This window comes from Strix aluco, chromosome 5 (assembly GCF_031877795.1).
Source record: "Strix aluco isolate bStrAlu1 chromosome 5, bStrAlu1.hap1, whole genome shotgun sequence".
In the NCBI taxonomy this organism is placed as follows: Eukaryota; Metazoa; Chordata; class Aves; order Strigiformes; family Strigidae; genus Strix; species Strix aluco.
Genome location: NC_133935.1, coordinates 84145616 through 84172046, shown reverse-complemented (window position 1 = coordinate 84172046; position 26431 = coordinate 84145616). Strand labels below are relative to the sequence as shown.

The 26431-nt window shown below is 47.0% G+C and overlaps 1 protein-coding gene and 1 long non-coding RNA gene across 2 annotated transcripts; one reads left to right on the top strand and one right to left on the bottom strand.

Annotated features, from left to right (window-relative positions):
- Nucleotides 1-282: 282 nt before the first annotated feature.
- Nucleotides 283-1671, bottom strand: LOC141924815 (uncharacterized). The gene is made up of 2 exons (XR_012623674.1): nucleotides 1293-1671; nucleotides 283-877 (listed from the first exon to the last, which is right to left on the bottom strand). It is a non-coding gene; the product is annotated as an uncharacterized LOC141924815 (long non-coding RNA).
- On the top strand, nucleotides 864-21926 carry GATA3 (GATA binding protein 3). The gene is given in 7 exon segments (XM_074828037.1): nucleotides 864-1044; nucleotides 1680-2133; nucleotides 2135-2291; nucleotides 4991-5527; nucleotides 8565-8710; nucleotides 14149-14274; nucleotides 20481-21926. Coding segments are annotated over 6 exon segments (1335 nt in total). The 5' UTR covers nucleotides 864-1044; nucleotides 1680-2049; the 3' UTR covers nucleotides 20766-21926.
- Nucleotides 21927-26431: the final 4505 nt, after the last annotated feature.

Sequence of the window (26431 nt, the reverse complement as noted above, 5' to 3'; positions counted from 1 at the left end):
GGCCGGCCGGCGGGACGCGGGCGAGCAGCCAATCAGCGCCTCCCGCGGCCGGCGCCCCGGCTCCTGCTCGCCCCCCATTGGCTGCGGCGGCCCCGCGGGCGGTGCTGCGGGCGCGGAGCCCCGCGGGGGGGGGCGGCGGGGTCGGGGCGCCCGGGGGTCCCTCCCGCGGCCCCTCCGCGGCCCGGGAGCCTTCCCCCCCCCCCCCGCCCTCAGCCCCCCGCGCAGCCTCCCCGTCTCTACTTGCCTAATGGGAGGGGGAAAAAAACAAACCAAACCAAAACACCCGAAAACAACCCAAAATCGTGTTATTTCCAACCGCGGCCGTCTCTCTCTGCGCGTGTGTCCTTAAAATGAATAATAATTCCCTCCTTTATGAGACGGAGCGGCTCTCAGGCCGCCGGTGTAGCAGCAGAGGTGGCCAGCCCCCGAGGTCCTGCACCTGCCGCACGTCCCCGGCCCGGCCTCGCTCGCGGGGGGGCTCCGGTCCCTCTTCGCATCCCCCGGGGGGTCGGCGGGGGAAACCGAGCCCGTCCACGACCCTCCCGAGTGGCTATTCGCAGAGTTTCCCGGCCAGCGGGAAAACTTTTTTTCCGCCCTTAAAAAGGGAGAATTAACAAACAAACAAAAAAAAAAGAAAAAAAAAAAAGGGAGGGGGGGAGAATTAAAATAAGTGGCAAAAGGGGGTTCCCGCGGGTGCGCGGCGGGGGCAGCGCGGAGGCGGCCGGTGCGCCCCGCCGGTCCCCTCCTCAGGCGGGGACAGGCTCCGCCTCCCCCGGCTTATGACACTGGAACCTCCTTAAGTTGCGTCTCGCCACAGCTGTCTGTAAGCACTGAGCCGGCTGGCGCCATCCTGCTCCTTTCAGAAAGAATGCCTTCCCTGTAAAAAAAAAAAAAAAAAAAAAAAAAAAAGAAAGGAAAAAAAAAGAGGACAGAGGGAGGAAAAAAATAGGGAAAAAAAATAGGGAGAGCGAGCGAGCACAATCTGATCTGATCAAGCACTTTCAGCTTCATCCCTCCTCGGTCACATTCTGCTTCTCCACCAAGGTTTGTGCGGAATTTCTTTAGCAACTTGTCGCTTCCCCCCCCTCCCCCTCTTCCTCCCTCCTTCCCTCCCTTTTCTCCTCGCTCCTTCCCTTCACCGCCACCCTCTTCTCCATCCCTTTACACCCCCTCCTCGATTTTTTTTCCCCCCTTCTCTTTCCCCCTCTTCCCCCCTTTCTCGGTTGCATAATAATTAATGAGCAATCAAAGTGACTCTAGGCTGCAGAGCAGCGAATGGCACAAGTTCTCACCGGCTTAAGCCGCTGGAGCTTCTCAGGTGCAAATGGAGCAAATAAACAAATAAACAAACAACCGCGACGACAAAAAAAAAAAAAAAAGCCAAAAAAAAAAAAAAATAGCAAGAGTAAGAGCTGAGGCGGCAGGAGCGCGGTTAGAGCTGCTCGACTCCGCTCCGAGCAGGGAGAGGAGAGAGCGAAAGAGAAAGAGGCGCTGGGGAGAGGTGGGTCCAGGGCAGAGCAGGCGCTTCCCAGGGATGGCTGCCGAGGGATGGGATGGGTTTTCTCCTGCCTAAAAAGTCAGGTGCTAAAGTTCAGAACTTCTCAAGCACGTTTCTCTCTCTGCCTCTCTCTCTCTCTCTCTCTCTCCGCGCTCCTTCCCTTTCCTCTTTCTCGTTACAGGTGATCAAAGAAGAGAAACATCTGCAAAAGAGCGGAAGATACCGAGGGGATCTCACTTCGTAGAGATTTTTTTTCCCCTGAGTTTGTTTTCCCTTTTTAAAAAAATTTTTATTATATTCTTTTTTTTTCTTTTTTTTTTCTCTCTCCTTTTTTTTTTTTTTTTTTTTGGAATCGATCGTTTATCACCATAACCCCCCTCCCTCCACTTTAAACCAAACCTAACCAGAAACATCCCCAAACTCGCCGAGCACTTCCCCCCTCGCCCCGCATAACTCCAGCACCGTCTCCCCCCTCCTATCTCAAGCCCTCCGCGCCTTGCTGAGGAGGAGGAGGAGGAGGAAGAGCAGCGGCGGAGCAGCGAGCGCGGAAGATGGAGGTCTCCACGGACCAGCCGCGGTGGGTGAGCCACCACCACCCGGCCGTGCTCAATGGGCAGCACCCGGACTCGCATCACCCCCACGCTTGGCCATACCTACATGGACCCCACGCAGTATCCTCTCGCCGAGGAGGTGGATGTACTTTTTAATATCGACGGACAAGGCAACCCCGTCCCTCCGTATTACGGCAACTCCGTGAGAGCCACCGTGCAGAGATACCCCACGGCCCACCACGGTGAGTGTCCCCGCCGAGGCCCCGGCTCCCACGGGGCGGCCCCGGCCCCGGCCCCGGCCCCGGCCCGGCGGCTCCGCGCTGCCCCCAGCCCCGCCGGCCCGGCTGCCGTCGGGCAGACCCTCTCCTGCCGGCGGGGAAACCACGTCACGGGTGGATTTTGGGGTTGGCTTATTGGAAATAAATCAAAATCCAGGCTTTCTTTCTTTCTCTTTCCCTGTTTTTTAATTTTTCTTTCTCTTTCTCTCTTTATCGTCCTCTCTTTCCTTCTTTCCCTCTTCTTAACGTTCTTTATTTCTTTCTTCCTAGCTTTCTTTCTTTACACTTCTTTCTCCCTTTCTCCTGCTCTCTTTCTTTCTCTCATCCTGTCTTTCCCTCTCACTCTCTTTCTATCCTCTCCTCTCTCTGCTCTCTCCCTTTCCCCGTCTCTCCTGCTCTCCTTCATTCTTTCTTTCCCTTTCATATTTCTCTTGATTTCTTTCTCTTTCCCTCTCTCTTTCGCTTTAGTTTCCCGCCCCCTCTCTTTAATTAGGTTAACAGTTAGGGTTTTCATACGGTGTTTAGTTTTTGCACGATTAAGCTGCTCTGGAGAAGAAAAGCAAGCTGGAGAGCAAGGGTGTGAAAATGACCCTGCTGTCCTCACGCTTGGGCTATTTCATTCGCACTTGCTGAGCTTGTTAGGCTTGGGTTGAAAGTTTTGCACATGCACCCAGGGCCGCACCACGGCGTGTGTTAAAAACAGGAAAGAAAAAGAAAGAAAGAAAGAAAGAAGAAAAAAAAAAATCCTTTGGTGTAATTAGGTATCAGACCTGGTGTGTTTTCCTGAGGGTCCTGCAGGAAGGTAATGATCTACTATGTGAATTTTGTTCCTGGGTCACAGCTTTTAGAAAGGAGGTGAAATACCTGAGGCCGATGGGGCCCAGGTCGATGGAGGGATGAGTGCTTTGGTGCCATCTTTTATGAAGAATCGGAGAGATCCAGTATTTATAGCTGGAGTTTACCTGTATGGTTGAAAAATAGGGAAAAGCGTAAAATAAAAAAAGGAGGGAAAAAAGCAGATGCTGATTCGTGAAGCTGGACAGTGACCTCTGTCGTGGCGAAAGCTAAATACCCGAGGTTTGCGGTGGAAATCACCCCAAAATCAAGGAGAAGAAAGTGGGACAAGTGAGTGTAGATGGAGCCGAGACGGGTTCAGGGGGCTGCTCCCAGCCCTCAACTACTTGTTGAGTGCGAGTCTGCATTAGGCTCCGCTCAGTAACTGCATTGTTCTGCTATTAGTCCCTTTAAAACAATTATTTCTAAGGATCAGCAGCCTTTGTCCTTTCTTTCTTTTCTTTTCTTTTCATTTTTTTTTTTTCCCAATATATCAGCAGAAAGTGGAAATGCGGTCTCTCTGATCTAGCCTGAATATTATTTACTATGTTACTTCCTGGAGAAGATAATGAATCTTGACCCTTTCTATTCGTATAACCCACCTTCCCTTCCTTTCGAGCAGTTACTTTCAGTATTGTTCACAAATGCCTGGTACGGTGAAAACTAGCTTGGAGATTTTCTAGACACACACAAGCTCCCATGCAAACATACGTGTCCACACTGCACCAGCTCTCTAACTATCTGTGGTTCTATAGATCTGTGTTTGCATCTCTCCTTCTGTATATTTAGCAGTCTCTATACACATACCACGATACCTACCGAGGTTAAGGCTCTCTAGATGTCAATGCGTTTCCAGGGCTTCATTAGCAGGCGCAAACCTGCTCTCTTCCAGTTGAATAACTGTGTTTTTCAGCTTACAGCGATTTGCTCAAGTTGCTGTGGGTTTGGGTAGATCTGATTTTTTGGATATATTTTTCTTTTTTTTCTTTCTTTTTTTTTTTTTTTTTTTTTTTTTAGCAAGGGCCGAGATTAATTTAAAATATTAGGCATCATCCCGTAACATTTATAACCAAACAAAAAAAGGTTTGACTGCGTAAATCTAGTGGTTTTATTTTATTTTTTTTTCCAAAGTCCAGGTCTGCATTTTAAAATACAAGCGAAGGGTCTCTTGTCATAAGAAGGGGATGGAGAGTTTCTTTTGAGACAGTTGGTACTCTCTGCGTGTGCCATAATGCCACGAAAAAGCCGTCCAACATTTCTGTTCAGCCTCATGGAAGAAAAAAAGACAAACCGGGTGGTTATCATCAGCTCTGTTGGAAAGGTTATTGCCATGTCTGTGGGCATCTTCTGGTCTTCTTCGTTTGGCCAGAATATTCCCAGGGTTTATAGCCCACGGCTGCGTTCAGGAAATTATTTTCCAGCTGAGGAAAAAAAAAAAAAAAAAGATTTCTGCAGTCGGGGCTTGGCAATTTCACGCAGGATCTTCTCTTCAAAGTCCGCGTGGGATTGTCTGGAAAAGGGGAAAAAGTGGAGCAGGGCTCGTCAAATGCCGTGTCCCGGGGCTGGCATCCCTGCTCGGGGGCGTCCCGACCCGGAGACCCGGTCCTGAGCGGAATCGGGGCTGCCACCTGGGGCTATTGTAGCTCTTAAATTTTAATTTTGAAAGGGCAGTTTACAGCATCAGGTGTAATTTTACTTGCTTCCCCCCGCGTGCGGAGCCCTTTGGGAAAGAGGAGGAGGGGGGGGTACAGTCCGGCACCCCCCCGGCGGGTTTGCCAGGGTGGCAAAGGGGGTGTAACGGGCTTTTCGCTGTGTTTTTTTCCGAGCAGGGAGCCAGGTGTGCCGCCCCCCGCTGCTGCACGGCTCGCTGCCCTGGCTGGACGGGAGCAAGGCGCTGAGCAGCCACCACAGCGCTTCCCCCTGGAACCTCAGCCCTTTCTCCAAGACTTCCATCCACCACAGCTCACCGGGACCCCTTTCCGTCTACCCACCCGCCTCCTCTTCCACTTTATCCGCCGGCCACTCCAGCCCGCACCTTTTCACCTTCCCGCCGACCCCTCCTAAAGATGTGTCCCCGGATCCGTCCATCTCCACCCCCGGCTCCACCGGCTCCACCCGGCAGGACGAGAAGGAATGCATCAAATACCAGGTGTCCCTGGCCGATACCATGAAGCTGGAGTCCTCTCACTCTCGGAGCAGCATGGCTTCTTTAGGAGGAGCCACCTCCTCCGCTCATCACCCCATCACTACCTACCCACCGTATGTCCCAGAATATGGCTCTGGACTTTTTCCCCCCAGTAGCCTCTTAGGAGGATCGCCCACCGGCTTCGGGTGTAAATCGCGACCGAAAGCACGGTCAAGCACAGGTAGGGCTTCTGGCTTCTTCATCCCCGTGGCTCGGGAGAGGAAGCTATGGGGGGAAACGGGGGGCAAAGGGGTAGGGCTGCGCCCCCCTCTCTCTCCGCAGGCAGAGGGATGCTCACAAGCATCCGTGTGATGAAAGCAGCGGGGGCTGAGCCCCCGGACACACACACGACTTTACCTTCCCACAGGTTGCACTGATGAGTTGATAACCAAACTCCCCCTTGGTCCACCCGGGCTGGGGGTACGACCCCAGGCACGCCGGCCCAGGGACCCCAAACCTCCCCCCCTCCACGCGCTGGCGCAGGGTCCTGCCCCGGGGGCGACCCGGCCCCCTCCGCCACCCCCAGCGCCTACGGTGCGCTCAGCTGCGGCGCCTGAGGAGGAAGCGAAACCGAGGGAACCGCAGCATTAGTGTATCTCTTCTGTATTTTAATAATGGTACTAAATCCCAGCCAATTTCCCCCGCCTGCCCTCCGCCTCGCTCTTCCCAGGGCCTCTTCCCTCCCATGCGGCGCCCGGAGATGCGGAGGGGGGGGGGGGGGATGTCCCTGGGGTTGGGGGGGGCTCGCTCATGCAACCCCCGGTCCCATCCCGCTCCGTGCCCGGGGCTTTGACCACCCCCAATGCAAGACCCCCAAAACATTCCCCTGTGATGCTCGGGGGGGGGGGAGCTGGGGGGGGTCCCAGCGCTGTGCGCACCCGGCGGACAGGGGAGGGGTACGGGGGTCGGTTTGCGCGGCTCCGGCTCCCGACGGCTGAACACTCCGTGCTTGGCCATGTGTGTGCACCGAGGGGTAGTGTGTGAGCCGAGGGGGGTGTGTTTGTGTGTGTGTGTGTGTGTATGTGCAGAGGAAAGGGCGATTAGTCAAAACTCTTTTTTTTTTTTTTTTTTTTTTACTTTTTTTCTCTCTTTTTTTTTTTTTTTTTTTTTTTTTTTTTTTCCGAGGAGGCTGCTGCAGGGTTGCCTGGCATGAATGAGATCAGTTTTCAGGGTTTTTCCAGGGTGACATTTACTCTGTCTGTCTGAGCAGGGACTGTCTCTATTTAGCTGATATGTTTGAGCTAATCCAATTATTTTCAGACTGCTGCACGCGACAGTTGCATTGTTTATCCAGCGCCAGGAACTTTAATAGAGTCCGGATGCGGTTAGAGTGACAAAAAAACCCAGACCTGTATGTTTTGTACATGAAAGCAGGAGAGAGAGAGAGATGGAGTGAAACAAAAGAGAGGGACAGAGACTCAAACAGCCCCGGAGCGGCTGCCCCGTTTAACCAGAGGGGAACAAAACGATCAGGGTATTAACGGGAGCGGCTCCCCGCCTGGTCCCGGTACGGACCGGGTGCTGTGTCGGGGTAGGGACCGGTTTATTCTCGCCCCTGGTGCAAGCCGGGCTGTGCTGTGCTCCCCCGGCCGCCCGCCGAGCCGCAGCTCCCGCCGGGGCACCGGCTGCGCGGTATTTTCAAACCGTCTTGCCTCCCCCCGCCTCCCCTTCACCCCCCCGCCCGACCTCTTGTTTTCCTTTTACCACTTTCTGTTACTTTACCTTCTAGAGAGACATCTGCGGTTCGTGATAAACCAACCCCAGCAGCAACACCTATTTTTTTTTTTCTTTTTCTTTTTTTAAAAGTTGATTTTAGCAAGCTGGGAAGCTCGCAGACAAAGAGGGTTAGTGCTGGAGGAAAAGGAGGGAGGGGGTGTTTTTTCAGGATGAAAGAGGGAGAAACGGCTGCAAATGTCTTTTTTTTTTTTTTTTTTTTTTTTTTTTGTTGTGGGGGTGAGAGGAGAGGGGTTTAGTGCAAAGGCTCTGGAAAAACGGTTGCCGTTTGTGGTTAGGGCGCGGATGCCTCTTGCTCGAACGCAGCGCGGGCTGGGGCAACGGGGAGCCGGCTCTGTGCTGAGTTAGCTCTGCTCTGGCCGGCTGAGGTCTTCTGCTGCTCTCAGATGGGCCAGCAGTGTCATTAGGTGCGAGAAAAAAAACACCTCAACAAACCAAACACCCAACAAAAAAAACACTCAACCCTCTGAAAGTAGCTGAGAGGCATGCCTGCACCCCTCCAATTCCCTCCTCTAAGCTGGGAGCTGGTGGGCTGGGGGAGTCCCGTGTCCCCCCCCCCCCAATAACCGGGGAGAGGTTAGAGAGGTGCCAAAAAGGAGGAGAAGGAGGGAAAGGGCTCAGGCAGACTCGTAGCTTTTTGGGATCCCATCAGGGATGGACCATCAGGCTGCAGATTTGATGGGGAAGCCAGAGGGGTTTCCACAAGTTGGGTGGTGGAAACTTAATTGCAAATTAATCGATAGCAGATATTGGGAGAGTGTTTGTGTATCGGCTGGGGCAGGGGACGTGTTTTGGTTGTTGGTCTGTGATTATTTTGGAGGTCCTTGATATGTTTTGACCTGAGGCCAAATGAAGAACCTCCCCAGGCTCATGCACCCCCCTGGGAGCTGGGGCAGTGCTCAGGGAGTGACCCTGGGGTCCTCATACACGTCAAAAAGGGGTATATGGACTTAAATTTGGTATCCATCCATCTAGGGGAAGGGGGGGAGGATTGGAGGCTCCTTGCTGGGCCTACCAAAGTTTGTCTGGTCCATGTGGCAACATGGGGTCTGAAGGGGTGTAGAAGCGCTTAATCCAGAGGTGAGGGGGAATTGTCAGTCATCCCCATCCCCCCGAAAAGGAGGGACCTGTGAGAGGGGTGAGAGCTTCTTCAGGGAGTCCCTCAAGTCACCATGGGGTTTGGATTGTCATTGTCACCATCCCTCTTCCCTGTTACGCTGAGACACAGGCCTGATGCTGCCTGCGGGGTGGTGCTGGGGAGGGGCACAGGATCAGGCCCCACCGGACTCCCCCCAGCCTGTGCCAGGGATGTCTCTCAGCCATGGCCTTGGACCCTTGCTTGGACATCCTGAGCTTGGAGAGGACTGGCAGTGTCCGGCATGGCTGGGTCTCTCGGGGGGATTGTTTTTATTTTTTTGAGGGCTTTCCCCAGCCCCTTTTACCTCTGCTTTCCCTAAGTGAACTATGTGCTCTCTTGTTTCCAGAAGGCAGGGAGTGTGTAAACTGTGGGGCTACCTCAACCCCTCTGTGGAGAAGAGACGGCACCGGGCACTATTTGTGTAACGCCTGTGGACTCTATCACAAAATGAATGGGCAGAACCGGCCCCTGATCAAACCCAAGAGAAGACTGGTGAGTCTCCTTTTTTATTCGTTCTTTTTCTTCTTCTGCAACTTTTGCTTCTTGTCTGCAGCTTGGGATGGACAGGGAAGCTCAGCCAGCTTCGAAATCTGGTCCCACTGCATCAGAGGGCTAGAAGGGGGGGATGCTTGGAGACGTGCTCCCAGCCACTGTGGGCCTCAGTTGTCTGATCCTCTTGCAAACTGCAAAACAGGTTAAAAAATCAAGATCTAGGGCTTCTTGCAAACCAGAACTGAGTTTTCTCCCAAGTCGCAATGGGACAGATGCCTCCGCACAGCACTTTTGGGTGGCGACCCAAGGACAGTAGCTCTTTCCAGGGACTAAGAGCAGAGTAATCATTTCCTAGTGACCAAAGAGATTATCAGGAGAACAGGATTTCTCCTGGGCTCTTCACACTGCTGTCCTCTCCTTCCCAAGTGTGTCTCCATCCCCCTCGGCTGGTGGTGTCATGCCGGTACCTGGTGCCACTGGGGCATCAGCTGGACCTTGGTCCTGCAAAGTGCTTGGCTGATGGACCTAGTGCCACTTCAGCCTGGTGTGGTCATTTGTACCTGAGCCATGTGGGTCTCAAATTTTGTCATTCCCCTCCAAGTCGGTGTGAGCAAGAACACAAGGTAGGGGATGGCAAATCCCGGTGAGTGTGCAAAGCTGAGCGCGCACCTGGGGCCGCAGAAGTTGAAGGAAGACAAAATGCGCGGGTAAATATTTGAAATAATAGTTGCAAACCTCACGACTGTACTACACACAGGCAATATGTTACAGCATCCCCAGTGATCTATTTATGAATTTCCCTGGAAGCCACAAAAAGGTCTGGAAGCTGTGGGCATGGCTAATAAATGCAGGCAAACCACAAGGGGAAAGTATATCAAGTGGGGGAAAAAAAAACCCTTCCCTTCTTGGGAAGTTATTGAATGTTTCGCATCGAGGCACGTTTGCTTTCGTTAGGATTAAAGACGTGGATGGGCTCCTGAGGGCTGCTCAAAATGCAGAGGAAAAGTGGCTCTTGTTCCTCCACGGAGTTTCTGAGCTGATGGATGGATCTGGCTGGTTGCGTGAGGCTTGTGGCTGGCATGGCCGGGTCCTGCAGGCAGGAGAGGGGTGTTCCCCGTGAAGGTGCTCACAGCCTTGGTCTGGCAATTCTTAAGCATGGATTCAGCTTCCTCACCTGTGAGACGCCTGCAAAATTAGACTGGCTTTATTCCCACAGGCACCAGGAAGCGTTTGCAGGATACGGCCCCAGGAGGGGTTACGCTGCGAGGGGCAGCGGTGTCAGCTCTGCCTGGCTGTGTGGGTTTTGGGGAAGATGCGTGTTTGCTCCTCTACCCTCAAACTTCCTATGGGCGAAACCACTCTGTGCCTTCCTATATGGGCTTTTTCCATATAGGAAAACGTTGGTCTCCCTCATCTTTCATAGCCTTGTTAGAAAAAAGGAAAAGCTTTCTAGGGAGGGAAGTACAGGCTGGGATTTTAATTTTTTTAGGCAGCTCTCTTGTTCTCTTCTCCTCCTCCCCCCCGGCCCTTCTGTCTTAAACACACACACTTCGTTTTCTTTTTTAGTTTTTTTTCCTCGTTCTCTCTTTATGTGTAAAGTTAACTTCCTAGGAAAAAGCTGCCGGATATCTGAGCCCTGGAGATAACTCTTAAACAACAGCTCCGTTTCCCCAGTCCAAACACACAGGAGCTTGAGCGTATCCAAACAAGCGGAGGGGGAGGCAGAATAGGAAAGCGGCTGGAAAGGGGGGGAGAGCTTTCAAAAAGTGTCTGATGGAACCGTGAAAGAATGTCCCGAGTCACCCTCAGCCCGGCACATTTAAAATGAACTATATAAATAAATACATTGTAAAAGGTCATTCTTGGGGAAAAAAAAATAAGAGAAAGAAGGAAAGAAGGAAAGAGAAAGAAAAGAGAGCTCTTGTCTTGCATAATCACTTAAATCTTGGGTATTTTAGTTAAAGTTTAAGTTACAAAAAAGTTCCCATTCTTTGAATGCAGCCTTTGCTAAATGGGAACTTCTGATTTTTTGAAACATTTCTAATGCTGTTTGCATCTATACTAATTTCCCTTGCTAACCTCCAAAAAAAAAAAAAAAATCAGAGGCACTGAAGCTGGGCCTGCATTTGCATTTTGTGTGCATAGGTGTAGATATGTGTGTGTCTGTGGCTTGACTTGATCTTTCCTGACTTGTGAAAGCGAGTGGCGTGGGGATGGAGGCTCGGGGTGGGGATCCAATGCACGTTCCTCTCCCTCTGCCGCAAGTTTCCTGCGTGACCTTGGGCTGGTTTTGTAGGCTCTGATCCTGGGCACACTGGAACTAATGAAAGGACTTTGATGGGTTGGAGAGAGAAGGCAAATAAATCCTTAGATGCTGAGAACCCAGCCCAAGCCTTATTAAATTCAATGGGTGTCTTTGTAAGGGCTTATTTTAGAGGAGACAGATGGAGCTTTGCTGGTCGAGGGGGCTCAAGCAGGTCAGCTTTGGGAGGAAGGTGGAAGATCTGGAGATGTTGGCAGGGGAACTGGGAATGCGCAGGTGGTACCATGCCACTGTTCTGCTTAAAATGGCTACAGCCCTCTCGGAGACCGTTCCTGTCCCCGTTGAAGCCAGTGGCAGCCCCGTCACTTCTGTTGCTGAGATAAAACCTTCCTTTGGATTTTCTTCCTTTCCCTGCCCACGTGGATGCAGAGCTCTCCCTTTCCGTGTCCAGCCGTGCTGGTTTTGGGAGGATTATAGCCAATTTCTCAGAAGGCCCATGCATGTGCAGTCTTATTTTAGGGTGCTAATGCTTGCAGCTTTGTGGGTACCCCATATAAATCCAGACACTGAAAATGCCCCTTAATTTAGCATCTTTATCAGTGCTTGGTTCCTCCAGCACCATCCTCAGTTGCACCTTCTTGTCACTACTAGTGCTTATGAAGTTGACCCCTTGCTCACATGCAGCCGGGCCATGGGGTCTGGTCCTACAGATGATATGGGGAACCCTATTAGTCATCCCATTACTTACATGGCCAGGCTCAGGTCGGTGATTAGCGTCAGTGGATGCCATTGCTGGGAGCTTTTACAATAGCGTTATTATTCATTGTTTCCTGCCCACTGCCGGTGTCTCCGGTGTAAGTTGGTACAGCATAAGAGGTACAGTCTGGGACCGAAAGAGCAGAGAGTTTAAAATATTCAGCTAACGGACACTGAATTTTTGTAGAGGAAACACGGCAGATGGAAAGGTTTTAGAGAAGACAGTGGATGTTGTGATTTATTCGTTTATTTAATGTCAGAGTTTGTTTGAAGGTAGCAAGGTGGTGACCAGGCGTGCCTTTTAAACGCACTTGCTGTAAGAGAAATTACGGCGAGCGCCGTGTAGAAACCCCAAATATCTTCAAAGGGGATGTTTCCCCTGTGTGGGCTGAGTCAAATATCACTGGTTTTTAGAAATTTCCTTAGGCATGATTTTTGGGTCTGATAAGGGCAAAGCTGCCACTGAGAGCCTCAATCCAGCCTCTGAGCCACCAGTGATGGCTGGCAGGAGCTGGGGGGGGGGTCAGAGACCTGCAGACTCGTCCCCTGGGTCTTTGGCGAGAGCCCGGCTCTGCAAGCTGTTGTGTCTGTGCTGCGTTTGAAGAACGCATATTAACCCAGTGATTTTGGTGGGAACGAAATTCTGGGGCCGTGGCATGGTCCAGAGGAGGACAGGACCAAGACGTGTGTGCGAACATCTGTTGGGGCTCTGCCGCTTGTGGTGGGATGCTTCAGCTTCTCCTGCTGCTGCTGGGATTTTTGCAACCAAAGACCCCTGTGCCGTTCCTAGCTCCTGCTTGTCATCGGCACAGAAGAGTCAGCTAGAGGCCTCATTGGGCTTAAGATCAGCTCGTTTCAGCATGGTTTCTGGTCAGGCGAAATGAAACTGTCCTCATGGGCAGCTGGTCAGAGCCCCTTGCTGTCAGATCAGGCTCTCTGTGATGCTTCCTAATGCTCATGGGCATCACATATTTATTTTATAGACAGTCCTTTTTGTCTAATTAAAAGAAAAAAAAAATCCTACTCTATCTAAAGCAAAACCAACCCGTCCTCTCTCCACCTACGCCACATTCAATTATGATTAAAATTGCAACATGACCTAACAAGAGTTGGTATTAATGCTAGCACTGTGCCAGTGTCCATGTTTGCATTTTGGGTTTGTTGTACGGTATCCAAAGATGCGGTATTTTTTTTTTTTTTGAAATGTTGGATGTGCTACAGTGTGCGGCTGTGTGGGGTGAGGGGTAAATTTGAAACAGTAAGAGCACAAAAGAGAGCATTAAAGGCTCAGTTCTGCAAGGTGCCAAGCATTGCTATGATCTGGCAAATCGCTTAAGCACATGTTTTAACTTTAAGCACATGAGCAGTCCCATTGAAAGCAATGCATCGGGATGAAATCAGAGCTCTGGGACTGTGTCATATTGATGAAGAAGAGATAGGACGGGGATCTAAAGGTCTTTTTTTAGGAGCTGTAGGCACTTGCACACACGCAAACATGCATACACGTTCACATAGAAGTCTGCAAACTCCTTTTCCTCCTTCAGCGGCAGAAGAAAAATTTGTTTGCTAAACTTACAGTTTTTGAGTGATAAGCATGAATTCATGCACATGAAAGAAGAGCAACTTTACTAAATTTGGTTTTGCCAAATCATTATCACAGCTAACAAAAAAGCTTCTGTATACACCTTGACACGTAGACTTTTTTTCTTGTTCCGCCTTTATGAAATGGTAAATTCTTCTTTCAGGCTCATTACCAATCCTTAAATAAACATGAAGGTTCAGGCTGCAAAAGGGTGTAATTAAAAAGTTGGGATTCTCGCTCTTTGCCACAGTGTTATTTCCGATCTGGAGCCCGTATCCTTTGAAGCTGAGCTGAATTTACGGGACCGGGCAGTGCTTGCGGTCGGACCCGGCGAGCAGCTGCCCACCAAGCTCAGCGCGGGTCTCACCCGGCGCTCGCTGGAGCCGGCGTGACTCATGCCGTTGACTCCAGCAATTGTCGGTTCAGGCCCTGACTGCAGAATTAGACCCCTGGGGGGTCTGAGAGAATTAAGATGGAAAGACATGTTGGCATTTAAATAATATTTTCCCCTCTGGAATGGGCTGTGCCAGCGCTGCTAATTTTTGATGAGTTCTATCAGAGGTTTAGGACTCACTTTTAGGATGCCCTTTGGCACCTGATTCAGTTCATATATAATTTGGGATTAAAGTACCTTGGGGATTTTTTTCAGAATGATTATTTGTTCTCACAAGCCAGTTTCTGGAGGCCTCTGCCGATGTGCGTCAGTCTTGCAGGGCTGATGTTTTCCTTCTCAGAAATACTGCTGATGGCATCTTTTTTATTTTTATTTTTTTTTAACATGGGTGCTTTTCTTTCCCTCTCCTTCTCTTCCCCTGTCTCTCCCCCTCCTTCCCACAGTCTGCAGCCAGAAGGGCGGGCACGTCCTGTGCAAACTGTCAGACCACCACTACCACCCTGTGGAGGAGAAATGCCAACGGCGATCCTGTCTGTAACGCCTGTGGGCTCTACTACAAGCTGCACAATGTAAGTGTGACTGTAACACTTGATAACGGGGCCTCAGTTTTGGTGTTTTCTGGTCCAAACTCTTCCTTGACTTAAGGATTTCCAGTCTCGGGTGGTGCTGAGACCTCATTTATCCCTTTGGGGACCTTGGGGGTTGGAGCGATGAGTCCGCATCGCCTCAAATATAGCTGATCTGACTTCGGGAGGCATAAAACAGGCTGTCCATGGGTAATGTTAGAGCTTTCCCATGCCTCAGCCAAGAAGGGAGGGGTAGATCAACACAGAGAGACATTATCCACTGCTGATTGGGCTCAGTGTGTTGGAAAAGACAACACGCCGTCCTGCAAGCCGATACTCCTTCTATGTGTAACTTGGTTCCTCCAGCAAATACAAACTCCGGAAAAAAAGCAAAATGTGCCAGCAACTATTTAGATCTTTCTTGGGTTTGTGGCTGCCTTTGTCCCATCCCTCCACCCGTCCCCAAAGATGATCTATTTAGGTCTTGTGTTTGCCCCGATTGACGCAAGCGATTCCTAAACCAAAAAGGACTTGATTTAGTTAGCGGGTTGCAGAGTCTGCTCAACCTGTGATGTGAATTTTAAAGTGTCTGTCATGGAAGGGAAGGAAAAATGAAATGAAATGGCTGGCAGATTTAATCTAATATCTCCATGCAAAGCCAGCTTGCAGGAACCAGGGATATGTGCCCCAGGGAAAGAGCTAAAGGGATCTGAAAAGTCTTCTACCAAATAATACTGCTAATAAAAGAGTCTTAAGGCTACTCCTGTTACTCTCATTCCACATGTGGCATTAGAATAATTATTATGTCAGAAGAAGGAAAAGACTTTCAATTTCTCTGCTTTGATATCACTTTTTTTTTTTTTCCTAGTGGTCGTTTGCTTTATGTTTGACTTAGAAATCTTGGGCTGTGTTTTGCCCTCATGTCCACCCACGCAAACACATCAAAGACAGATCGGGTTTCATGGAGCACCCAACCCTTGTGGTGTCTCAGTCCCTTCCATTTGTTATTTCAAGCTCTTTGGTTTCTTGGGATGAGTAAACAAGTTTGGATTAAGTAGAAAAAAAAGCCAACTAGGCTAATTTTTCACCTGTTCTGTGAGAGGCATCTCTGTTGGAAAAAAGGAAAATGTGTTTACCCTTTAGTGGGCAGGCGTCTCAGCATGTTTTGAGTCTTATGTAGCAAGCAAAGCTTGTCATCAAACTCTCAGTGTGATCACTGCAAACAAAGGGGTTGGACCCGGAGTGAAAGCTCTCAGAATATCACAAGAAAAATATTCTGTTTGCTATTTTCATGGCAAGAAGGGAACAAGGTCAGCCAGTTTCACTGGAGGAATCTATGCTTGTGCTATATTTTCATTTTGGCCTTGTAGCCATCAGTGGTAGGACTTAAATAACATAACTTCAGAGACCTATAGGGAGACCTATACTTGAACTACTCCCCCTGTACCCCAGCAAAGCCCTTTGAAGAAAACAGGCTCTTCTCAGGTGCCATTGGTTGGACCTGATGGAGATGCTTTTGTTTGGATGAGATGACTTGTATCCTTGAAGGTGGTGTAGTTTCTTCCCATTACTACAAAAGGTGGCAGGATGATGAATTCCGATGTGTCTACCTGCATTGTAGACATCTGCCTGGAGGAATCCCCCCTAAGGTGTCTAGAATGGTGCCTGGGTGCTGGGGTTCTCCAGAAAGGAGCCTGCAAAAGCACATCCTTCTCTTTTTCACGCTAACATTGTGAACCTAATCGTCCTGAATTGACCTCTAGATCCGCTGTTTAGGGAAACTCTGATCCAGCTGTGAAATTTGTGACATGGGGCAGGCCTTGAGCACATTGGAACCATTTTCAAGTTCATTAAAAACACTGACAGCTGCTTAAAAGCTCAGCACAGCTACTTACCAAAGTCAAGTAGTATCTTGCCTTATGAGCAACTCCATTAATGGGACCTGCTTAAATGAAACCCCTAGAGGACTGAGATACTGTGTGCAGCAATGTAACTAGGCAAGGATACTAAAATCTGGCTACGAGTGGGTAGATCCTTTTGGTTTTACTTTTTTAAGATGATGCTTAGTTATTACTGCGGTGAGAAAAAGGCAACATCACAGCCAATCGTCCTTTGACATACCACCCTCCACTTTAAAGGTCCACGACGGCAGAGCATCGAAGCATTATTCTACAGCCCAAATGGCTTTAGAGTCTGTGACTGTGAGGGTCACATTGTGCTTCAGAAGCTAAATAGGAGTGAATTTTTTGTGACGAGTGGTAAGGCAGGGGTGGCTTCACGGAGATGTCTTCTCTTTTTGGCTGCTGGGAGGCAGGACCTAGGGAGCTGTGCTAACTGCTTGGTGAAGGGCACCAGCATCATCCTTTCATCAACTCAAGACAGGGAGGAAGTTTGGTGGTTGCATGTGGACAAGGTTCCTCGGCTGGTGTAAATTGTTCTGGTCTGTTAAAGTGTGAGACTTATTCGTGTAGACTGTGGTCCTGCTCCCTTTATGTATCTTACCTGCATCAGTTCTCCATTAGAAGAGGTGTCGGAAATAGAGAGGCTCATCGTAGCGTGTTCCTCCCAAGCAGCTGAGTGTTTCTGCACAGACTTTGTGTCAATGCCAGTGCAAGGTCTTTGGCCCTTGGAAGATGCCTTTACCTTGTTTCAGGCTAGGCTGTAGCAAATTCCTGGCTGTTTTTTCACTCTCTCCACCCATTTTGTCTTTTCTTTGGGTTTAATGAATTTTTCTTGGACCTTCAGATCATTAGGCTATTTTAACGGACCTTCAGATCATTAGGCTATTTTAACGGATTGATCTGAAGACGAAACTTACCCAGTTTTAAAGTCCACACCAGGAACGATTGCAGGGAAAAGGCTATTTTTTTTTTATGGGACTATTTTTTTCATGGGGCTATATCAGTTTGTTTTACTGTTGATTCCCACAGCTTAAGCAAACCCATTTGTCAGTAGGATATAAGCAATAATCATAATAGTCTTGGGGTGCATTTAGAGAAGCTACTGGCATTTCCCCCACTGACTTCAACAAGAGCCGGCTCCATTAACACCAGTATTAACAATGACTAATTTTTCACATTGATACGGTGCCTTTCATCCTGTGGCATCCCAGAGTGCTTTCTAAGATACAGCCAGCCTGGAAGATTAACCCAACATTGTAATGACTATGTCTGAAGGATAAATCCGCTTCAGTGACAGGACCTTATTGAGGTCAATGGCAAAATCCCATTGTCTTCAGTCAGAGCAAGATCAGACCTATAATGTTTAAGACTATCCCCTGGATTTGATCTGATGAATGTGAGGTTCTCATCCTTGCTATTTTAGTCCTTCTGAGAAGCGGGATGAGCCTTCACTCACTTCAGGGATGGGTCAGAGTATACTTTGCTGGAGGTGCACAGCAGACTCGCCTGTGCCCATAAAAATGAGTGAGTTGCCATTGTTTTTGGTAAAAGTCCTCAGAAAATGCCTTTCACAATATTCAAAAACAGGGCTATGCATCCCAAGAGCAGAGCAGTCAGTATTTTGCATGTGATAAAACAAAGAGCATAATTCCTGCCCATAATTAATTGGCTCCATCTGCAATTAATGAATATCATATACATGCATTGGGCTGGTTTAATTTTAATTTAGCATGTGTTTGTCATTTTTATCACGATGAATTATCATTGAGAAGGTCTTCCCTATGGGTCTCTCGTTTCTTTACCCCAAAACCAGAGATGGGTCCATGGCTTTGATGTTTTGGGGACCACTTTAATTCTGCTGTGATTGGTCTTTGAAGTCACTAGAAAAATTTTTCAGTTTGCTGCTGTGACTGTGCTGGTCCCACTCCTCCTGATATTTATCTAAGTCCTTATCTGATTGACATTTGGGTCAGGTACCCGTTAGGAGGGTGAGACCATGTACGCTGCAATGATGTGTCCAGCTAACAGCTTGGATGGCGTCTCTGACCCCAGCTGTGGAGCTGGCCATGGCTTTGTCACCGTCCTGAGCAACACTGGTATTCCCATCCTTAAGTTTCATCATGGCCTGGGCCAATCTGCTCTTAGCGATTGAGTGAAACATGAGAGATGTTGCTTTGAGGAAGTGGTCATTGTCCTAAGAGCCAGCACAGTCCCAGTCCCAGCACCAGACTATTCTTGCTTTGTCACCGCCAGCTCCTGAGCTTGCACCTTTGCTGCTCCACCTGGAAATCAATTCTGGCTGCCCCTGAGCCTTGGTGTCATGATGCAAATCCTCATTAGGAGCTGGGGAGGCTGGGGCTCGTGTGTGCCTCCCTGGATCTGAGTTGGACTCATGAGGGATGGGTCTTCAACGTCTCCTTTAACGTTGCTGCCTGGTGGGGCTCACTTGGGGCTGTCTCCTGGCTTTGAACTTGGGCAGCACATCCCTGCTGACTGACTTAAAACAGGCCAGGCAAAGATTTCCCATCCCAGATGTTCAGTTGGAGCAAAGGGCCTTCCTTGTGTGTGTATCCTGTTCCTTCAGTGAGGACAGGAAGCCAGGGAGGCGGGTGACGTATTTAAAGTCCATGACATTTGAGGTTTTTGCTTCTTGCTGCCCCAGGGCTGCTGTTGGGCTGTGCATGGGCAGATTCCTCCTTCCAACTTTTAGCAAGCAGGGCTTCTCCCTCTGGTTCCCTTTATGCAGAGGTAGTGGAATCAGCCTTTTATTCACCCATTTTTAGGATGAGGTGAAGATTCCCATCACTGCTGGTACGGAGAGCCTGGAGTCACTAATTCAGACTGGGATGATGAACTTTGGGATGCCTAAACTGGAGCAGATGGGCTGGTCCTTCCTCTCCCCATGTCTCCATCCCCACATGTATCAGAGAACTATTGTATCCCTGCCTTCCCAGAGAGAGAAATCCATGAATGATACCCATGCTGTGAGGAAAGGCATCAAGCAGTGGCTGATAAGCAAGAAGCAAAACTGTTGTGATATGGAAGAAGGGAGTGCTTTGTCCCTTGTGCTGATTTAAGATCTTATGGATGAAAATCTGTTCAGGACCCTTGCAGGAACCTCTTTTCATTGTCCTTCACCAGGGTTGAGACAGTGGTTGTCGGTGGATAGCAGATCCATTTTTTCCCCCTTTTCTCCCTTTTGCAGAATACCCATCAGCACTGTCATGTGCTCACATTTATTATGAAAAGTGGTGTTCAGCCCCCAGGGAGTTTGCTGGGCTCTCCTGCCTTCTGCTATGGATGAAATTCTGCAGAGGAGCCAGTGCAAGACCTGTGTAACATCCCATGTAGCCTCCCAAGTCCAGATGTTTAAGGAAGTTTATGGATTATGGACACATAAATCCCTTCCCAAGTGTGGTCTTTGGGGCTTCCACGGCCCCTGTGCTAATGCAGGTTGTGATGCTGGCTTTCCATGCAGCAGCAGGATTTTCTTACAGGAGGTTCAACAGACCTTTTGCTACCATTTCCTAACCTTGGTGGGTGTATGGATGGTCATTGTTGCTGTGTAAATTCATGCAGGAGAATTTAATGCTTAGGTTTCCTAAAGATGTGTCTTCAGGCAAGTAGAAAATGCTCTGCTGGGCACCACAGATACCTGTTTCAGCCCCCCCCCCAAAAAAAACCTGGAAGGCTTTAGAAATAAAATCAGATTGGCTAAAGTAAACCTGAAAGGAGGGTCAGAACAAAATATTTCCAAAGAAGAAAAATAAGACAAATACCTGTTGTTTTTCTGAAGGGTTTGCTGAGCTTCCTAATGCCACTGTGAAAGTTTGAGACCCCTCGTAGCACTGAAATCCCAGCAGCTCTTGCTGCTAATGGTTTTAGATCAGTCAGGAAGCCTCAGGGTGAGACAGTGTCTGCAGGGAATATTTCAAGGTGATAATGATTGGTTTCATTCCTAAACATGGTGCAATTACCTAATGTGCAGATAGCTGAAATTTTTCAGCTGCTGCAAGTTATTTGGGTATGTTTTGCTCCTGTGAGGCTCTGCCAGCAGTCTTCTGTCCTTTTGTCTTCAGAAATTTCAGCCGAACTTGGGATTTTCTGGTGGGATCTGAATTTTGGGATGGGGAGGGAGAGTTGTGTAGCTGTGGCACATGAGGTGTGCAAGGGGAGGAGGGTGGCTGCTGGCTGTTCAGCTGGTCCTGGGCACTTACCTGGGACTGCCTGGGCATGGGGTACATGAATCCCATGGTGATTTGGGGAGAAGGGATGGAAGCACAAAAAAAATAATTGATTTTTGTTTAGATTAACAGACCCCTGACTATGAAGAAAGAAGGAATTCAGACCAGAAACCGAAAAATGTCTAGCAAATCCAAAAAGTGCAAAAAGGTCCATGACAACCTTGAAGACTTTCCCAAGAGCAGCTCCTTTAACCCTGCCGCCCTGTCCAGACACATGTCCTCCATCAGCCACATTTCACCTTTCAGTCACTCCAGCCACATGCTGACTACACCAACACCGATGCATCCTCCATCCAGCCTCTCCTTTGGACCTCATCATCCTTCCAGTATGGTCACTGCCATGGGTTAGCGAGAGACTCCCCTGCTGAATGCTTACAGTCTCAAAATGAGATTTACTTTATATACTTGCATTTTTGCAGGCGTGTGGTTATGGGTCTGACGTCCCAAATCAAATGGGAGGGGGAAAAAAGAATTAAAAAAAAAAAAAAATGTTATTTGAAGGCGTAAGAGAGAAAAAAAAAAAAACCCAGAAAAAAACTACAAAAAGCACAAAAAAGGAAAAAAAAAGAAAAAAAAGAGAAAAAAGTAAAAAAAAAGTTTTAAAAAAGTGATGTTTGCCACTTTTTAAAGGAACTCACTATGGCGTCTATGTATTCTTACCCACTGAATCTGGATACCATTTGTGAATAAGCCATTCAGAACTTGCATTCCCTATTGGACAGGATCTCTAGTGCTGTGAAAAAAAATAATAAAATAAAATAAAAAATGCTGAACATTGCATATAACTTATATTGTAAGAAATACTGTACATTTGAGGAAGACTTTATTGCATCTGGGGAGCTGTAAAGAAAAAGGCATGAAGGACTCCTAGAGATTTTTTTTTTTTAAAAGGAAAAGAAAAAAAAAGAGGACGGGAGGACAATTTAAAAACCAGAAAAACAAACAATGCAGACCAAGAGGAAACGCGGTCTTACGAACAAATGGACCAACTGCCAGTCATGTCTTCTCCTTTTATTTTATTTTTGTTTTGTTTTTTTTTGTTGTTTTTTTTTTCAGTTTCTTTTTCGTTTCCGGGGAGGGGGAGGGGGCTGGCTAGAACGGTTTTGATGATGCATTAACTAACTAACTAACTAACTAAATAACTAAATAAATAAAACCTGTAGGGAGATCATTCATTTCGGGCCATGGGCCTTTTACATAGGAAGTACCAATGGTGTCAGGCAATCAGTGTTAACATGCGGACATTGCCAACAAGGGGTTTTCAGATAGCCATTCTCCAGGTCTATACGCATTGTGAACAAGTTCCTGTAATTGTTGTTTGTATGTATAATTCAACGCACCAAAATAAGAAAGATGTAGATTTATTTCATCCTATTATACAGACTGAATGGTTGTACAAATTTATTTACTGCTAGTGATAAGACCTGCTTTTTTTGTTTTGTTTTCATATTTTTCCTCCTTTTTTTTTTTTTTTTGAGAATAAACTAGATTAAATTCTGTTGACTTAAAAGTGTTTTGTGCTTGGGGATGGGAAAGGGAATATGTTTCTTTATTAATTTTTTTTCAAAAATTGTTTTGATGGTATTTATTATGTAGTTACCACGGGTACGGGAATGTGTGTCTCTGCGCTCATGTTGACAGCGAAAGGAGCCTTTGCAGTGGCTTGATGAAAAAACCCCACAGAACAAAGGGAAAAAAACCCCTCAAAAATAAATAGACTGCATGTTAGTTTAACCACGCTGTCCAGTGTGTGCTCCCTGTCCCTCAAATGCCCCCACCTGATGTTGGGCTCCCATGTGGGATGGGTCCCTTCTGGTCTCAGTCAACCATGGCCATCACAGTGGCAAACCTCTTGTTGAGGACAATTTGGGACTGGGTAAGTGCAAAGGTACAGCAGGATCTTTATGATCCCGGCTGCTTTTTGGGCAATACTAGGAAAGACCCTGAGACTTTGTACAGGAGCTGGAAAAGCGTATTCTGCTCTGCGCCGTTGGGTACTCAGTGGTATAATTCGATGGTTCACAGTTGAGATCTTGATGTGAAATCAAGATGGACCAGGCCCTGTCCCTGTGCTTGGAGGAATGGGCAGAACCTATTACAAAAGGCTGGATTTGATGGTAGACAGAGGACAATTCCCAAAAATTCAAAGGCCATCAGCCAGCCCCTTCCTGCAAGAGTTTTCTTTGAAATAATGTCATTTGTGTTAATAGTATTATTGTTAATAGCAAAGTTTGGCTCTTATAATTTGATTTCTGATGTTTAATCCTTAGGAATCAGTCCTCCTTTTAATCTTCAGTATTTACTCTTCCAGCTTCTTTATATCATCATATGGGTTGGGCATTTACTTTCCAAAGGAAGGGTTAAACTTCTTATCACCCCACTCCATTTGCTGGAGATTTAAGCATGTTGTGATAAGAAAGAGGTTGCCAAGGCTTTGAGAAAATGCTTAAAAACACCCAAACATAAAAACAACCCACAAACACAAAAACCTCAACAGACGTGACCTGTAAAAGATTTTTTTTTTTAATGTGGAATAAAATAACTGAGTTCTCTCACCCAGAAGTATGTGTACTCCTGCCTTTCAGTGCCAGGTGGATGGCAAAGTATCACTATATCTGTCAGATGTTATTTTGAACCCACTTACTCTTGGGTGATAACTGGAGAGGGTAACAGTGACATGGTCTAATCTCCTGCAGGATGGCTCACATGAGTAAGGATGTAAGAAAGACCACTTTGAAACTTTCAGGATGATTATACAGAGGTCAGACAGTCGTTTGATTTGGAAACAGGGGAGGAGGGGAAGAAGATTGACCTTTATTTGGGCTTTTTCTATCCTGTTTCAAAATGAACCTAGTTAAGCTATGTCTACCATCAAGGAAGATTTAGCAGATGTAAGCAGAACAGGCAGTAATTGTTTTGTAGTGTTGTATATTCTTTCCTTTTTTCTCTGTTGACAAAAAATGTGTAAAAAAAAGTCAGAACAAATGGCACACATTTAAAATCTTATGTTAATCACCTTTCTGCTTTCTCGATGAATATTTTAAACATAAAGACTAAATGTTGAAATAAAACAGAGTGAAGAATTACTGAGATGCAAATGGAGATCTTGTTGGCTCCTAATTAATCATCTGCGAACTATAAAGCTATTTTCAATTAGTCTGACAAATCAAAGGGAATAGTAATCTTTGCTGATATTAAGCTTGAGAGATTATTATTTTTTAATTTGTGATGCTACAACCTTTTCCTCCTTTTGCTCATCAACAGATTGCTGTTGGAATAAAATACTGATTCCAGGACCTCAGCAATGGTGAAAATTAGAGGAGGATTCATATGGCAGAATGAATTCATCTATACTGTGGTTTTATCTCTCCATTTGCTTTAGAGGGAACTGGCTCCTGAGTCTCCTGCTCTAAATTTTTTTTTCTAAAAACTGGAAACACCTTCCTCTTGCAGTTTCCTTCTGACGTTGTTTCATAGGTCTTAGGGACATTGAGTGAGATGAAGCAGGACCGGGGCCAGCTCAGAGAATGAGCATCCTGAAAAGGACACAAGTGGAGACACTCTGCATATACTCTAGGAAACATTTACAGTTTGTCTAGAGAGTTCTTACATCAATTATCTTATATTCTGGTGTCAGGAGCAGGATGAATAGGATCTCTCACATCATATACATCCTGATTACTGCCTGAGTTTCTAAATTAACATGAGTGGTCTACCATTTCTCAGTTATGTTTTCTTCTTTTCTTTTCTTCTGTCAAAGCAAATATTTCAGAATTTTAATGTCTTGAAGGCTTTTGTTTGTTCATCTTTGTTATGCTTTGTTTTATTTGTTTTCTTGGGTTTTTTTGTTTCTTTCCTTCCCTTTAACACATGAGAAAAATCTGGTTTACAGAAAAGGCCAAGAACTGTTTTCTTGGGCAAACATCTTGTGAATGATGACTGCCTTTCTTAATTTCTGAAATAGCAAGGAAGAGCTGATGATAGGCAGGTTGGAGCAGGAAAGCCCTCTGAGTCATGGCTCTACTTGGATAATCTGTATTGTGCAGAAAACACCATGGAAGTCATTCGTGGGGTCAAATCTTGTGGTCTTTTTGCAGGCAAAATGCCTTCTGGGAATTTGAGTGAGTAATAGTTGCTGTGCTGATGTGACCGTGGTAAATACATTTTACACATAGTCCAGGCAAAAGTCCATTCACATGAGTGGAAAGACTCCTAATGAGTAATGTAATAAGACTTGAATCAAGACCTCCTAAGTATTACTTTCAGTATCATCACCTTGATCTATTTACCTTAGTTACCTTTCCAACTGCGTTGGTTTTGTGTCAGTACACATGTGCTCACACAGATACACAAGCGCTATTGAAAGGAGATTTTTAAGATTACCAAGCTTCAAGGCTGAAGAAACGAGAAATGCTGTAATTAACACAATCTGCAAAACTTTATTTTTTCTCCTGTACATTCAAATTATAAATTGTTTTAGATTGCATCTAGACCTGCCTTTAGGTTCAGATTAGCAGGGTGGTTTTGAAGTGATTTCCCTAGTTCCACCTTGGGGTGATGAGACTTTACCTTGGCTCATGCAGCATGGTTTCCTTGGACCCCCATCTAATGTGCTACTACACTAATTGGAAAACAGGCCACAGGGCCAGACTAAAACTACCCTGAAAAAAAACCCCAAAATATGTTTTTTGGGCCTCAGCACAGATTGTTTTACCCTCCAGAATCACTCCCATTTCTAATGCACATATTGCCATAAACCATATGTTCTCATACTCCTTTTTGGTCACTGAGAATCCTGATTCACTCAGGACTTGTAGTCTGGGGAAGAATCTGGGTGGGTGATGACAGGACTAGAGGGAACCTGGCTGGGTTTTTGCAGAGTTTGGGATAACAGACCAGAAGTTCTTATGAAAAAAACCCTGTAAACTAAGCCTTTAAAAATGTTATATTTATCCCTACCTCTTTCATAGAGGTTCTATATGGCATTGGGAAACTAAACGCAGTCTTGTCACATGGAGACAGCTGCTAATCGTGTAATGATCCCTTCTGGGGAGGCCTAATTTCACACCCTGAAGTCTGTTTTGCAGAAGTGTTCAGTGCTCTCAGTGGTATCTTGAGCCAAAGGATCTCATGCCTGTATTAATCCTGCAGAACACCAAATTCTTTAAAAATACAGGGTTTATCTCAAACTGAACTGCAAATCCAGTGCTTCATTTCTTCCACCTCTCATCTCCAAATCTGTAGAATAGATATTAACTCCTCTCCTCAAAGATGTGTTGTGAAGATAAATCTATCACTTGTGAAGTGCTTGGACTCAGGCTGGTGAACATCGTGGAAAACCCATACAGGTCCACTACAGCCCTCATGAAGGGCAATGTCCTCTCTGCCTGAAGGAGGCAAAGGAAAAAAAATTGGTGTGATTGTCATAGGAGGAACAATAGAGGTGGAGGGAGGGTGAGTCATTCAATCTATTGTTTCCTAACATTTCAGTGGCAGATTTTTAAATCTTCACCCTGTTTTTTTAATGGATTTTTTTGGTTGCATTCTCCTGTAGAAATATACATGTACAGGTATAGAGGGGTGCTTATCAGTGATATGAACTCCACAACTTGTCAGCAAAGAAAATGCGACATGTGCCATGCCTATGCGTAAGTATGCCTATACCCAGAGAAATGGAGGGGGCCTGTTGTCTCCTGTCTGTCTTTACTGGTTGCGTGATGTTCTGTGTGTGCCTGTGTGGATATCTAAGCTACAGCCCTACAGACACCAAGGCACAACACAAATGTATAGCAAATTTATACCTGTTTCACACAATTCCCTGAGGCTATGCAGACTCCCGGGTGGATGTTGGATCACTCTATCTTAGAAGTATATTTCCCTTGTTATAAGTTTAAATTAAGGCTTTGACCTGAAGCTCAACTCATTTTTTTCTCTCAAGGTACAAAACACCTGGTTATTTAACCTGTCCTTTTACATTTCCACTCTGGGTTACTGTCGACTCCAGAGGCACTGAAA